The 15,426-nt window shown below is 42.1% G+C and overlaps 1 protein-coding gene across 4 annotated transcripts in view; it reads right to left on the reverse strand.

The window, feature by feature from the left end:
• Nucleotides 1–15,426, reverse strand: part of tfg (trafficking from ER to golgi regulator) — a 223,374-nt gene that overhangs the window by 157,342 nt on the left and 50,606 nt on the right. For all 4 annotated transcript variants that reach the window (XM_070893680.1, XM_070893679.1, XM_070893681.1 and 1 more), the window contains exon 2: nt 9,867–10,075. In XM_070893680.1, the coding sequence (XP_070749781.1) occupies nt 9,867–10,050 (184 nt within the window). In that variant the 5' untranslated portion in view covers nt 10,051–10,075. The remainder of the gene's footprint in view (nt 1–9,866; nt 10,076–15,426) is intronic.

The raw sequence follows: 15,426 nt of genomic DNA on the forward strand, positions 1-15,426 counted from the left end.
CATATGGGTTGAATTGAAGAACAGAAAAGGGGCAATCACACTTCTGGCAGTGTACTATACCCCCAAACAGTTAGAGGGGGATAGAACAACAAATATGTGGGCAAATTGCTGTAAAGTGCAAAAACTATAGAGCTGTAATAGTGGGGGATTTCAACTATCCTAATATTATTGGGGAAAAAATAGTGTAAATGGTACAGAGGGTGCGGAATTCCAAGAATGCAGTCAGGAGAACTTTTTTAGCCAGTATGTAACAAGCCCAATAAGGAGGGGCGGTTCTGGACTTGGTTTTGGGGAATGAAGAGGGGCAGGTGAAAGGGGTCTCAGTGGGAGAGACTTTTTGTTGCTAGTGATCATAATTCAGTAAGGTTTAGGGTAGTTATGGAAAAGGACAAAGGTAGACCAGGAGTAAATGTTCTCAATTGGGGTAAAGTCAATTTTACTAAGCTGAGATGGGATTTGGCCAAAGTGGACTGGAAACGGCTACTTGATGGTAAATCAGTGTCAGAGCAGTGGGAGGCATTCAAGGAGATCCTGATGGTACAGAGCAAGTATGTTTCCTTAAAAAATGGGTGGGGCTAACAAATCTAGAGCCCCCTGGATGTCAAGGGACATACAGGGCAAGATAAGGAAAAAACGGGAAGCTTATGACAGATACTGAGAACTCAATACTGCAGAAACTCTAGGAGTATAAAAAGTGCAGGGGTGCAATTAAAAAAGATATCAGGAAAGCAAAGAGAGAACATGAAAGAATATTGGCAAGTAAAATCAGGGAAAACCCAAAGATGTTTTATAAATACATTAGGAGCAAGAGGATGATTAGAGAAAGAGTGGGGCCTATTAAGAGATCATAAAGGAAATCTGAGTGTGGAGGCAGAAGGCCTGGGTATGATTCTTAATGAATACTTTGCATCTGTTTTCACAAAAGAGAGGGGCAATACAGACTTTGCAATGAGGGAAGAGGAGTGTGAAATATTAGACTAGATTAAACAGTGAGAGGGGAAGTATTAAGGGGCTCAGCAACTTTGAAAGTGAATAAATCCCCAGGCCCGGATGAAATGTATCCCAGGCTGTTAAGAGAAGCAAAAGAGGAAATAGCAGAGGCTCTGACCATCATTTTAAAATCCTTTCTGGCCACAGGTGTGGTGCCAGAGGACTGGAGGACTGCTAATGTTGTACCTTTGTTTACAAAGGGAGAAAGGGATAGACCGAGTAATTAATTACAGGCCAGTCAGCCTAAACTCGGTGGTGGGAAAAATTATTCAAAAAAAATCATGAGCGACAGGATAAATCTTAATTTGGAAAGACATGGATTAATCGAGGACAGTCAGCATGGATTTGTTAACAGAAGGTCATGTCTGATTAACTTGATTGAATTTTGAGAGGACGTAACAAGGAGGGTCAATGAGGGTAGTGCACATGATGTAGTGTATATATATTTTAGAAAAGCTTTTGATAAGGCCCCACATGGCAGACTGGTCACAAAAGTAATAGCCAATGGGATCCAGAGCAAAGTGACAGGTTGGATCCAAAATTGGCTCAGAGGCAGGAAGCAAAGGGTAATGGTTGATGGGTGTTTTTGTGACTGGAAGGCTGTATCCAGTGGGGTTCTTCAGGGTTCAGTGCTGGGTCCCCTGCTTTTTATGGTATATATCAATGACCTGGACTTGAATGTTGGGGGTATGAGTAAGAAGTTTGCAGATTACACTAAAATAGGCTGTATGGTTGATAATGAAGAAGAAAGCTGCGGACTGCAGGAAGATATCAATGTACGGGTCAGGTGGGCAGAACAGTGACAAATGGAATTCAATCCGGATAAGTGTGAGGTAATGCATTTGGGGAGGTCAAACAAGACAAGGGAATAAACATTAAATGGTACAACACTGAAAAGTGTAGAGGAAAAAAGGGACCTTGCAGTGCAGGTCCACAAATCCCTGCAAGGAGGCCAGTTAGATAAGGTGGTTAAGAAGGTATATGAAATACTTGTATTCCATGCTTCGACTCATAAAAGCAAGAGCAAGGAGGTTCTGCTTGAACTGTATAAAACACTAGTTAGGCTGCAGCTGGAGCACTGCATACAGTTCTGGTCACCACATTATAAGAAAGATGTGATTGCACTGGAAAGGGTGCAGAGGAGATTTACAAGCACATTGCCTGGACTGGAGAATTTTGGCTATGAAGAAAGATTGGAGATGCTGGCTCTGTTTTCTTTGGAACAGAGGAGGCTGAGGGGAGACCTGATTGAGGTGTATACAATTATGAGGGGCTTGGGTAGAGTAGATAGGAAGGACCTGTTTCCCTTGGCAGAGAGATCAACAACCAGGGGCATAGATTTAAAGTAATTGGGGGGAGGTTTAGAGGAGATATGAGGGGAAGTTTCTTCAACCAGAGGATGGTGGGGGTCTGGAACTCACTGCCTGAAAGGGTGGTAAGGCAGAAACCCTCACCACATTTAAAAGATATTTGGATGTGCACTTAAAGTGCTGTAACCTACAGGGCTATGGTCCAAGAGCTGGATAGTTCTTGGTCGGCTGGCATGGACACAATGGGCCGAAATGGCCTCCTTCCGTGCTGTACATTTCTATGATTCTATGAAGGACATCTGGAATTAGTACAAATTATAGGGTCTTGGTGGAGGGGATGGGGAAGCAAGAGAAGAAATCGATAGGATCAAGATTCCAGAATAAATTTAGAAACTGTATTTGGTTTCTATTAATTCCCACAATTTCCAGGGGCAGGGAAAAAGCAATTTTTCAAAATGTACTTTCATCTTGATATTTCACCCTTCAACTTGACAGCTTTTGAGGCACTCACTTCCATTGCGAAAAGTAGCAAATCATGGAATTGGTAATGCTTGTGATAGCTGAACTAATGATAGAAGGTTGTAGGTTGAAGTCCCACTCGAGGGACTTGAGCACAAAATCTAGACTGACACTCCAGTGCAGTACTGAAGGAGTGCTGCACTGTCGGATGTGCTGTCTTTCGGGTGAGACATTAAACCGAGGCCCCGCCTGCCCTCTCAGATAGACGTAAAAGATTCCATGGCACTATTTCGAAGAAGAGCGGGAGTGTTCTCCCCGGTGCCCTGGCCAATTTTTATCCCTCAACCAACAGTGAAAGACAGATTATCTCTGGTCATTATCACATTGTGGGACTTTGCAAACTGCCTGCTGCATTACCTACATTACAACAGTGACTACACTTCAAGAAATAAAGTACTTCATTGACTGTAACGTGCTTTGGAATGTTCTGATGTCACGAAAGGCGCTATATAAATGCAAGTCTTTCTTTCAACAGCAATATTTCTTAATATTTTAAATAATATATAGTAAGGCCACTTACTGTGAACACAAAGCATTATAATAACCATTATTTTACAATAAATCATCTCTTTTAGTCTGCAAACCTTGAAATGCATGGCTTTATTTTAACAAATTTTTGGAATTGAGAGCTGCTACAAGATCAATTTGGAATAGAACTAGAAATAATAATTCCTCCCCAAAAATAAATGACCAGATGGACTTCAATGATCTTTTATATTCCTCAAGGGATACAGAAAAGAGAGTACTTTCATAATAGGGGAATAAAAGCAAGACTTGTACCACAATAGCTACACAAGGTGAAACTAGTCTAAATGGCAATCAAATATTTTGAAAGGAAGAAGAGAAGGAATGAACTTCAATTAATGTACAACTTTTCATGTCCTCAGAATATCCCAAAGCCCTGTCAGCCGTGGCTCAATTGGTAGTACCCTCGCCTTTAAGTCAGAAGGCTGTGGGTTCAAGTCCCACTTCCAGTGACTTGAGCTCAAAAATCTAGGCCGGCACTCCAGTGCAGTGCTGATGGAATGCTGCACTGTCGGAGGTGCCGTCTTTCAGATGAGACATTAAACCGAGGCCCCGCCTGTCCCCTCTGGTGGATCGTAAAAGATCCTACGGCAATATTTCGAAGAAGAGCAGGGGAATTATTCCCAGTGCGCTATTCCATTTTTATCCCTTAATCAACATTATTAAAAAAAGACAGATTATCTGGTCATTATCACATTGTTGTTTGTGGGAGCTTGCTGTGTGCAAATTGGCTGCTGCGTTTCCTACATTACAACAGTGACTACACTTCAAAAAGTACTTAATTGGCTGTAAAGCGCTTTGAGACAATCGGTGGTCGTGAAAGGCGCTATATAAATGCGAGTCTTTCTTCTTTCAAAGTGCTTCATCGCTAATTAAGTACTTTTGAAGTGTAGTCATTGTTATGTTTGCAAACAGCCAATTTGTAAATACTAAAGTCCCACAAAAAGCAATGAGAGAAATGACCAGATAATCTGTTTTGGTGGTGTTGGTTGCGGGCTAAATGTTGGCCAGGACACTAGGAGACCTGTGCTCTCCTTCAAATAGCACCATGGTATCTTGTTCCTGAGCAGGTAGATGAGGCCTCAGTTTAACATCTCATCCAAAGGATGACAACTCCAACAATGCACCACTCTCTCAATGTTGCAATTAACTGTCAGCCTAGATTATGTGCTTAAGTCTCTAGAATGGAGCTTGAACCCAAGACCTTCAGACTCAAGAGGCAACAGTTCCACCACTACAATAAAAATTAGTAAGGTCTCGAGTCATCAAAAATCTAAATTGGAGATGAATGAAAAGGATTATTAGAAGTTACAAAAAAGGCAAATTACAGATACAAGCAAGAGCAATCCAAAGAGTTTCTATACTATTGCTTGAAGCTAGCAGTGTACTAAACAACAGAGAAGGGATAGCTTTGGAAAATACATTGCAGCTGATTTGGAAAAAGCAGCTTATTTTACATCTGTAATACTAATCTTTACAAATTAAGACTATGGTCAAATTCCAAATTGGGACATTTTGGCTCAAGAATCTAAAGCATTGGCAGAGATCATCAAGAACTGATCTGGGTTCTGAAAAATGAATTGAATGTCTGCAAGGAATCTGGGTCAGATTGGATAATACTCAAGGAAATAGATGAGACTCTCACAAGATATGCAGAGAATGAAACAAATGAAGAACAAAAGTTAAATCCACCAGTCAATTCTTTCAAATCTGATGTGCAGTTGGAATAGTTTGCCCACCAATAACTACTTGAGAGACGATATTGGTTCCAATGAACAAAATGTTGAATCATTGTGGGTGGAGATTAGAGATAGTAAGGGGAAAAAGTCACTGGTGGGTGTAGTTTATAATCCCCCAAATAATAACTTCACGGTGGAGAGGGCAATAATCAAGGGAATCATGGAGGCATGTGAAAAAGGAACGGCAGTAATCATGGGGGATTTTAACCTACATATCGATTGGTCAAATCAAACTGCACGGGGTAGCCTGGAGGAGGAATTCATAGAATGCATACGGGATTGTTTCTTAGAACAGTATGTTACAGAACCTACAAGGGAGCAAGCTATCTTAGATCTGGTCCTGTGTAATGAGGCAGGAATAATAAACGATCCCCTAGTAAAAGATCCTCTCGGAATGAGTGATCACAGCATGGTTGAATTTGTAATACAGATTGAGGGTGAGGAAGTAGTGTCTCAAATGAGCGTACTATGCTTAAACAAAGGGGACTACAGTGGGATGAGGGCAGAGTTGGCTAAAGTAGACTGGAATCACAGACTAAACGGTGGCATAATTGAGGAACAGTGGAGGACTTTTAAGGAGCTCTTTCATAGTGCTCAACAAAAATATATTCCAGTGAAAAAGGGCGGTAAGAGAAGGGATAACCAGCTGTGGAGAACCAAGGAAATAAAGGAGAGTATCAAATTAAAAACCAATGCGTATAAGGTGGCCAAGGTTAGTGGGAAAATAGAAGATTGGGAAAATTTTTTAAACGACAGCAAAGAATGACTAAGAAAGCAATAAAGAAAGGAAAGATAGATTACGAAGGTAAACTTGCGCAAAACATAAAAACGGATAGTAAAAGCTTTTACAGATATATAAAATGGAAAAGAGTGACTAAAGTAAATGTTGGTCCCTTAGAAGATGAGAAGGGGGATTTAATAATGGGAAATGTGGAAATGGCTGAGACCTGAAACAATTATTTTGCTTCGGTCTTCACAGTGGAAGACAAAAAACCATGCCTAAAATTACTGGTCACAGGAATGTGGGAAGGGAGGACCTTGAGACAATCACTATCACTAAGGGGGTTAGTGCTGGACAGGCTAATTGGACTCAAGGTAGACAAGTCCCCTGGTCCTGATGAAATGCATCCCAGGGTATTAAAAGAGATGGCGGAAGTTATAGCAGATGCATTCATTATAATCTACCAAAAGTCTCTGGACTCTGGGGAGGTACCAGCGGATTGGAAAGCAGCTAATTTAACGCCTCGGTTTAAAAAAGGGGGCAGACAAAAGGCAGGTAACTATAGGCCGGTTAGTTTAACATCTGTATTGCAGAAAATGCTTGAAACTATCATTAAGGAAGAAATAGCGGAACATCTCGATAGAAATAGTGCAATCAAGCAGACGCAGCATGGATTCATGAAGGGAAAATCATGTTTAACTAATTTACTGGAATTCTTTGATATAACGAGCATGGTGGATAGAGGTGTACCGATGGATGTGATGTATTTAGATTTTCAAAAGGCATTCGATAAGGTGCCACATAAAAGGTTACTGCAGAAGATAAGGGTAAGTGGAGTCAGAGGAAATGTATTAGCATGGATAGAGAATTGTCTGGCGAACAGAAAGCAGAGAGTCGGGATAAATGGGTCCTTTTTGGGTTGGAAATCGGTGGTTAGTGGTGTGCCACAGGGATCGGTGCTGGGATCACAACTGTTTACAATATACATAGATGACCTGGAAGAGGGGATAGAGTGTAGTGTAACAAAATTTGCAGATGACACAAAGATTTGTGGGAAAGCGGGTTGTGTAGAGGACACAGAAACGCTGCAAAAAGATTTAGATAGGTTAAGCGAATGGGCTAAGGTTTGGCAGATGGAATACAATGTCGGAAAGTGTGAGGTCATCCACCTTCGGGGAAAAAAACAGTAAAAGGGAATATTATTTGAATGGGGAGAAATTACAACATGCTGCGGTGCAGAGGGACCTGGGGGTCCTTGTGCATGAATCCCAAAAAGTTAGTTTGCAGGTGCAGCAGGTAATTAGGAAGACAAATGGAATATTGGCCTTCATTGCGAGAGGGATGGAGTACAAAAGCAGGGAGGTGCTTCTGCAACTGTATAGGGTATTGGTGAGGCCGCACCTGGAGTACTGCGTGCAGTTTTAGTCACCTTACTTAAGGAAGGACATACTACCTTTGGAGGGGGTACAGAGACGATTCACGAGACTGATTCCGGGGATGAGGGGGTTACCTTATGATGATTGATTGAGTAGACTGGGTCTTTACTTGTTGAAGTTCAGAAGGACGAGGGGTGATCTTATAGAAACATTTAAAATAATGAAAGGGATAGACAAGATAGAGGCAGAGAGGTTGTTTCCACTGGTCGGGGAAATTAGAACGAGGGGGCACAACCTCAAAATATGGGGGGAGCCAATTTAAAACCGAGTTGAGAAGGAATTTCTTCTCCCAGAGGGTTGTGAATCTGTGGAATTCTCTGCCCAAGGAAGCAGTTGAGGCTAGCTCATTGAATGTATTCAAGTCACAGATAGATAGATTTTTAACCAATAAGGGAATTAAGGGTTACGGGGAGAGGGTGGGTAAGTGGAGCTGAGTCCACGGCCAGATCAGCCATGATCTTATTGAATGGCAGAGCAGGCTCGAGGGGCTAGATGGCCTACTCCTGTTCCTAATTCTTATGTTCTTATGTTCTTATAATGGAACAATTTAATGTCTGGTAACCAAAGAGGTACAACAAAGCCACTCCAAGCATTAAAACAACAACTTGTATTTATATAGGGTATTTAACGTAGTGAAACATCCCAAGGTGCTTCACATAAATATTAAGACACAAAAACAATTTGACACCGAGCTGTATAAGTAGAAATTAGCACAAGTGACCAAAAGCTTGGTCAAAGAGGTAGGTTTTAAAATACGAAAGCAAACTACTGCAGATGCTGGAAATCTGAAATAAAACAGAAAATGCTGGAAATACTCAGCATGTCAGGCAGCATCTGTGGATAGCCTGACAAAAGGTCATCAATTTGAAACCTTGGGCTCAATTTTCCCCAAAGCATTTTTTTGGCGTACTTGAAGAGTTACGCCCGTTTTTTGGGGGCCACAAGAATGCCCCAAAAAAGTGTTCCAAATTTCCCCATTTGATTTCTTCATGTTGGCACCGCCTAGCCTGTCCTTTAGTTTTGGGGGTGGAGCCTTGATCTGCGCCAAAAAGATCGGTTTGCCACAGTAACCAGGGACACAATGCGGGCTGAGGCTGGAAAGGCTGCACAAGCACATTAAAATACATTGCAGCAACTTACCTCTTTAAATTATTCAAGTGTGTCGTCCGTTCCCCACCCCCACCCCACCCCCCACCCCCCGCTAGGCCTAAATATAAACATGCATTTTATATTTCACAAATCATATAAGTTCCATATCATTAATCAGTTAATTCTACTATCATGTGCTGTGTACAGCTTGAAAGGATACCTCCAACCTTTAACAGACAGGGAACATAATTTTACTGGTTAATAAGTAGCTGGTCATCTCAAAGCTGGTCATCCAACCACTCTCAAACAGAGATAGTGCATGAACCAGGAAGAGGTAAAAAGGGGAGAAAGTGAAAATAAACTATATGCAAACCATTCTGATGTTAAAATTTTAGAAAGACTAAATCTGTAGCAATTAATTTCAACCTATCCATGCCTCAAACAGAACAGCATTTTAATTTTATACAGCAGTTTTTCTAAAGTAAAAAAAACTTGCATTTATACAGCACCTTTCACGAGCTCAGGACATCCCAAAGTGCTTTACAGCCAATTAAGTACTTTTGAAGGGTAGTTACTGCTGTAATGTAGGAAACGCCGCCACCAATTTGTGCACAGCAAGCTCCCATTAACAGCAACATGATAATGACCAGATAATCTGTTTTAGCGAGGTTTGTTGAGGGATAAATACTGGTTAGGACACCGGGATAACACCCCTGATCCAAAGGGAAAGCAATTTGTAGCACTAATTTAATTGTTTATGATTAGTGAACATATTTAGAATTAAGTTTCTCACTGTGTTTTATCTGAACAATATTCTGCACTAAGATAAAAGGAAATATGAATGAAATAAGTGCTTAACCATAGCTAATTTACCAGACACATACACCAATAAACAGTTTTTATAAAACAGTATACCATGCAGATTTGTAACAAAGAGAATGGGGGGAAGGCAGAAAAAAAACAGCAAGGAAGGAAAAGTTAGCAGATACAGAAACATGCTTACCTTGTCTCTTCACCCTGTTCCTTCAAAGTCAAAACAAACTTACAACCCTTTTAAATGTAATAAATATGAATTAAGTTGCAATGCCCAACAACTGATAGTTAAAAGTAGTCAATGTAGGAAAGTATTTTTAAGACCCTCTTTTCTGCAGTGGTAATTAACATCAATCACGCTTATCGACACAAAGTTCATTGCAGTGTAATTCAGTGCTTGAAGTGCTTTGAGATTTTTGAGAGTGTAATAAGTTAAAATCACAAGCCATTCTTTCTTGCATTTACTGCCGCTCTTTGCTCCACAATTCTGGCTTTGTGACCATCATGAAATCATGAGATTAATTGCGGCAGGCTACACCTTAAGAAGGCAAAACATATAGCTGTTCTCCCTCCCCCTTGCATTAAACTCCATATTAACATACGGGATCTAACCTAATAATCCAGCTGGCACTGCTACATTACTCTCAGTGAATCCAAATAGCTCAAAGCAAGCTAATATGCTTTCAGAATGCCCAACTATTTTTGATAGCACTCAATCACCCACCTTCATCCTTGTACTTGATTGTGACCTCATCATTGCTCTGAAGTTTCCCACGGAACACCCGCTGCATCATCAGTACTAGTTCATCATAGGTGATATCCTCATTGTGGATTGGGATCCGGCGAATATCATCACCTAACTGAGCTTTAATGATGAGTTTCCCACTCAGATCCAGTTGCCCATTCATGGTCGTCTCCTCTCAGATTGTACACCTAGGATGTACAAATCACTAATAGATAATGTGACCTTATTAGGGGGTTAAAGACATTTGGTATTTACCTTAGAGTGTTAAGAAAGATCAGCGGGGAGATATGCTAAGCACCAACAATCATTATGGGGGAGTCAATGGACACTGGGAATTGTCAATAGATTACAAACAGGTCAGTGTATTCATTGTGCCTGCATTCATGTATGGGAAGTGGTCCAAGTTGTCCAGGGCCGCACTGTGGATCTTGATGACGGGGGGGCAGTGCTGTGCAGCGAGGACAGGCCTCGGGAGCCTCTTATCAACAAGAGGAGGCATTGACGACAAGATTCAACACTGCCTCCAGTACGCCAGTACAGCCTTCAGCCGCCTGAGGAAAAGAGTGTTTGAAGACCAGGCCCTCAAAACTGCCACCAAGCTCATGGTCTACAGGGCTAGAGTAATACCCGCCCTCCTGTATGGCTCAGAGACATGAGCCATTTACAATAGACACCTCAAGCCGCTGGAGAAATACCACCAATGATATTTCTGCAAGATCCTACAAATCCCCTGGGAGGACAGGCGCACCAACATTAGCGTCCTCGACCAGGCCAACATCCCCAGCGTTGAAGCACTGACCACTTTATCAGCTCCGCTGGGCAGGCCACACAGTTCGCATGCCAGACACAAGACTCCCAAAGCAAGCGCTCTACTCAAAACTCCTTCACGGCAAACGAGCCAAAGGTGGACAGAAGAAACGTTACAAGGACACCCTCAAAGTCTCCCTGATAAAGTGCAACATCTCCACTGACATCGGGGAGTCCCTGGCCAAAGGCCGCCCCAAGTGGAGGAAGTGCATCCGGGAGGGCGCTGAGCACCTCGAGTCTCATCGCCGAGAGCATGCAGAAATCAATCGCAGGCAGTGGCAAACCAGTCCCACCCATTCCTTCCCTCAATGGCTATCTGTCCCACCTGTGACAGGGACTGTGGTTCTCGTATTGGACTGTTCAGCCACCCAAGAACTCATTTTAACAGTGGAAGCAAGTCTTCCTCAATTCCGAGGGACTGCCTATGATGGATGATGATGATTCATGTATTCAGGTGCCTGTATACAAAAAGTATGGCAAAACAGCCACAGGCAACTACAGACCAATAAGTCTTACTTCAAACCTATGTATAATAATAGAATCAATCATCGAGAGTAAACTTGAGGATTATCTGTACAATAAGAACCTAATAAACAACAGTCACCATGTGTTCAGAAGAGAAACATAGAAAGATAGAAAACAGGTGCAGGAGTAGGCCATTCGAGCCTGCACCACTATTCAATATGATTATGGCTGATCATTTTTGCAACTTGAGTACCCCATTCCTGCTTTCTCTCCATACCCCTTGATCCCTTTAGCCACAAGGGCCACATCTAACTCCGTTTTGAATATATCTAACGAACTGGCCTCAACAACTTTCTGTGGTAGAGGTTTCCACAGGTTAACAATTCTCTGAGTGAAGAAGTTTCTCCGCATCTCGGTCCTAAATGGCTTACTTCTTACCTTAGACTATGACCCCTGGTTCAACATCAGGAACATTCTTCCTGCATCTAACCTGTCCAAGCCTGTCAGAATTTTATATGTTTCTATGAGATCCCCTCTCATTCTTCTAAATTCCAGTTAATACAAGCTTAGTCGATCCAGTCTTTCTTCATATGTCAGTCCTGTCATCCCAGGAATCAGTCTGGTGAACCTTCGCTGTACTCCCTCAATAGCAAGAATATCCTTCCTCAGATTAGGAAACCAAAACTGTACACAATATTCAAGGTGTGGCCTCACCAAGGGCCTGTATAACTGTAGTAAGGCCTCCCTGCTCCTATACGAAAATCCTCTCGCTGTGAAGGCCAACATGCCATTTGCCTTCTTCACCGCCTGCTGTACCTGCATGCCAACTTTCAATGACTGATGTACCATGACACCCAGATCTCGTTGCACCTCCCTTTTTCCTAATCTGTCACCATTCAGATAATATTCTGCCTTCCTGTTTTTACCATCAAAGTGGATAACCTCACACTTATCTACATTATACTGCATCTGCCATGTATTTGCCCACTCACCTAACCTGTCCAAGTCACTCTGCAGCCTCTTAGGATCTTCCTCACAACTCTCACAAACCCAGCTGAGTGTCATCTGCAAACTTGGAGATATTACATTCAATTCCTTCGTCTAAATCATGAATGTATATTGTAAAGAGCTGGGGTCTCCCCGCTGATCGATCTTAACACTCTAGTCACTGCCTGCCATTCTGAAAAGGACCCGTTTATCCCGACTCTCTGCTTCCCGTCTGCCAACCAGTTCTCTATCCACGTCAATACATTACCCCCAATACCATGTGCTTTAATTTTGCACACTAATCTCGTGTGGGACTTTATCAGAAACATTTTTAAAGTCCAAATACACCACATCCACTGGTTCTCCCTTGTCCACTCTACTAGTTACATCCTCAAAAAATTCCAGAAGATTTGTCAAGGATGATTTCCCTTTCATAAATCCATGCTGACTTGGACCGATCCTGTCACTGCTTTCCAAATCCACTGCTATTACATCTTTAACAATTGATTCCAACATTTTACCCACTACCGATGTCAGTTTTCTCTCTCCCTCCTTTTTTAAAAAGTGGGGTTACATTAGCTACCCTCCAATCCATAGGAACTGATCCAGAGTCTATAGAATGCTGGAAAATGACCTCCAATGCAGCCAATTTGAATGCACAAACAGCAATGAGACTAAATCACCTGTTTTAGTGATTTTAATCGAGGAATAAATATTGGCCAGGACACCAGGGATAATTCCCCTGCTCATCTGCAAAATAGTGCCATGGGATCTTTTACTTCCACCTGAGAGAGCAGACGAGGCCTCGGTTTAACATCTTATCAGAAAGACGGCACCTCTGACAATGCAGCACTCCTTCAGTACTGCACTGGAGTGCCAGCCTAGATTTTTGCACTCAAGTTTCTGGATTGGGACTTTGAATCCACAACGTTCTGCCTCAGAGGCGAGGGTGCTACCAACTGAGCCACAGCTGACACGGTTTACATCTAATTTACATTAATAACTTGGATTCAGAAACTCAGCTCAAATTAGTAAAATTTGCAAATGATAAACTAAAAAGGGCAGAGGAATGGAGTAGGCAGCTTAGAAAGTACAAAACGAGTTAGACAAAATATGTAAGTGGGCAGAAATATGGCAGATGAAATTTAATGCAGAAAAGTGTGTGGTACCACTCAAATAAAAATGGGCAAGGTTCCTGCTCCATGAATGAGGTTAAGAGTGAAGTTGACCGAGACCTAGGAATTTAAGTAAACTCAAACTCAATCTCAAAATGTCCAACCACTGCTGTGCAGCAATCAGAAGACAACAGAATGTCAAACTATATAGCCAAAACATTGCAATATACATCAAAGGAAGCCAGGATTAGGCTGTACAGTGCTCTGGTCAGACTGCACCTTCAGTACGGTGTCCAGTTCTGATCATTGAGACACAAGGGAGACATTTGAACATCAGATGCAATGCATAAGGCTGATCTCTAATATCAAAGTCTAAAGTACTGAGGAAAGATTGAACACATTTTGTCTTTTTAGCCTTAAAAGGAGATGTCCAAGAGATGATCATATAGAAGTAGATAAAGATGATATGGAAAAGGTAAATGCAGTAAAATGATTCAAAGTAAAATGCATGAATAGGACAAGGAGATACAGGTTCAAACTAGTAAAAAGCAAATTTAGGACTGATATCCGACAGTTCTTCAAAGTAATTATTACATGGAATGAATCTCGAGATAGAGCAGTAGCAGCAGTGAATTATATTGGGAAACAAGAAAATGGCAGAGACTTTAAACAAGTATTTTGTATCTGTCTTCACAGTAGAAGACACAAAGAGTATACCTGTATCAAAAATAGTGAGGAACCAAAGGGCTCATGAAAGTGAAGAACTTAAAGTACTAAATATCAGTAGACAAAAAGTACTTGAGAAACTAATGGGACCAAAAGCCCACAAATCCCCTGTATCTAATGGCCTACATCTTAGGGTTCGAAAAGAGGTGGCTGCAGAGATATTGGATGCATTAGTTGTGATCTTCCAAAATTCCCAAGATTCAGGAACGGTCCTAGCAGATTGGCAGGTCACAAATGTAACCCATTATTCAAGAAAGGAGAGAGAGAGAGAGAGAGAGAGAGAGAGAGAGAGAGAGAGTAAACAGGGAACTACAGGCCAGTTAGCTTAACATCAGTCACTGGGAAAATGCTGGAATCCATTATTGAGGAAGTAGTAACAGGGTCCAAGGCGGTTCACAGCAGCATTACAGACAAACAGATAAATTTGACACTGAGCCACAGAAGAAATGAAGGCTGTTGATCAAAAGCTTGTTTAAAGAGGTAGGTTTTAACAAGCATTTTAAAGGAGGAAAGAGAGGTAGAGAGGGGGAGAGGTTTAGGGAGGGAGTTCCAGAGCTTAGGGCCCAGGCCCTTAGGGACGGCACATCCACCGATGGTTGAGCAGTTATAATGAATAATGTTCAAGAGGCCAGAATTTGAGGAGTGCATACATCTTGTGGGGTCGTTAGGCTGAAAAAGATAGGGAGGGGCAAGTCCATGGAGTGATTTGTAAAAAGGATGAGAATTTTGAAATCGAGGCGTTGTTTAACTGTGAGCCAATTTAGGTCAGAAAGCACAGGGTGATGAGTGATCTTAACTTGGTTCGGGTTAGTATACGGGCTGCTGAGTTTTGGATGACTTCAAGTTTACGTAGCGTGGAATGTGGAATGTGGAAGGCGGCCAGGAGTGAGTTGGAGTAGTCAAGTCTAGAAGTAACAAAGGCATGAATGAGGGTTTCAGCAGCAGAGGAGCGGAAGCAGGGACAGAGGCGGGCAATGTTACCGAGGTGGAAAAAGGTGGTTTTTGATATGCCACAGATATGAGGCTGGAAACTCATTTCAGAGTCAAATATGACACCTAGGTTGCAAACAGTCTTGTTCACCCTCAGATTGATGCTAGAGAGAGGGATGGAGTCAGTGGTTAGGGAACACAGTTTGTGGCGGGGACCAAATAGCCCAGAAATTCCTGCCTCCCGGATCCGTACGGAGTGTCTACGGACCCAGAAAGTCATCGGAAAAGCTGGTTTTCAGCCCGCAATGTGCATGCGCTGAAAACCGGCTTTTATGATCTGTCAAACTGAGCTTGACAGATGATCCGCAGATCAGGAGCGAGCACATTTGCTTGGGCAAGATTGCGGGATTCACCCATATCTTGCGCAGCAAATGTCTTCAAAATTATTGCGCCTGATAAAAGCAGGCACATAGCCTACTTTTACAGGAGCTTAAAAATATACATCAACA

This window comes from Pristiophorus japonicus, chromosome 11, assembly GCF_044704955.1.
Source record: "Pristiophorus japonicus isolate sPriJap1 chromosome 11, sPriJap1.hap1, whole genome shotgun sequence".
Classification (NCBI taxonomy): domain Eukaryota; kingdom Metazoa; phylum Chordata; class Chondrichthyes; family Pristiophoridae; genus Pristiophorus; species Pristiophorus japonicus.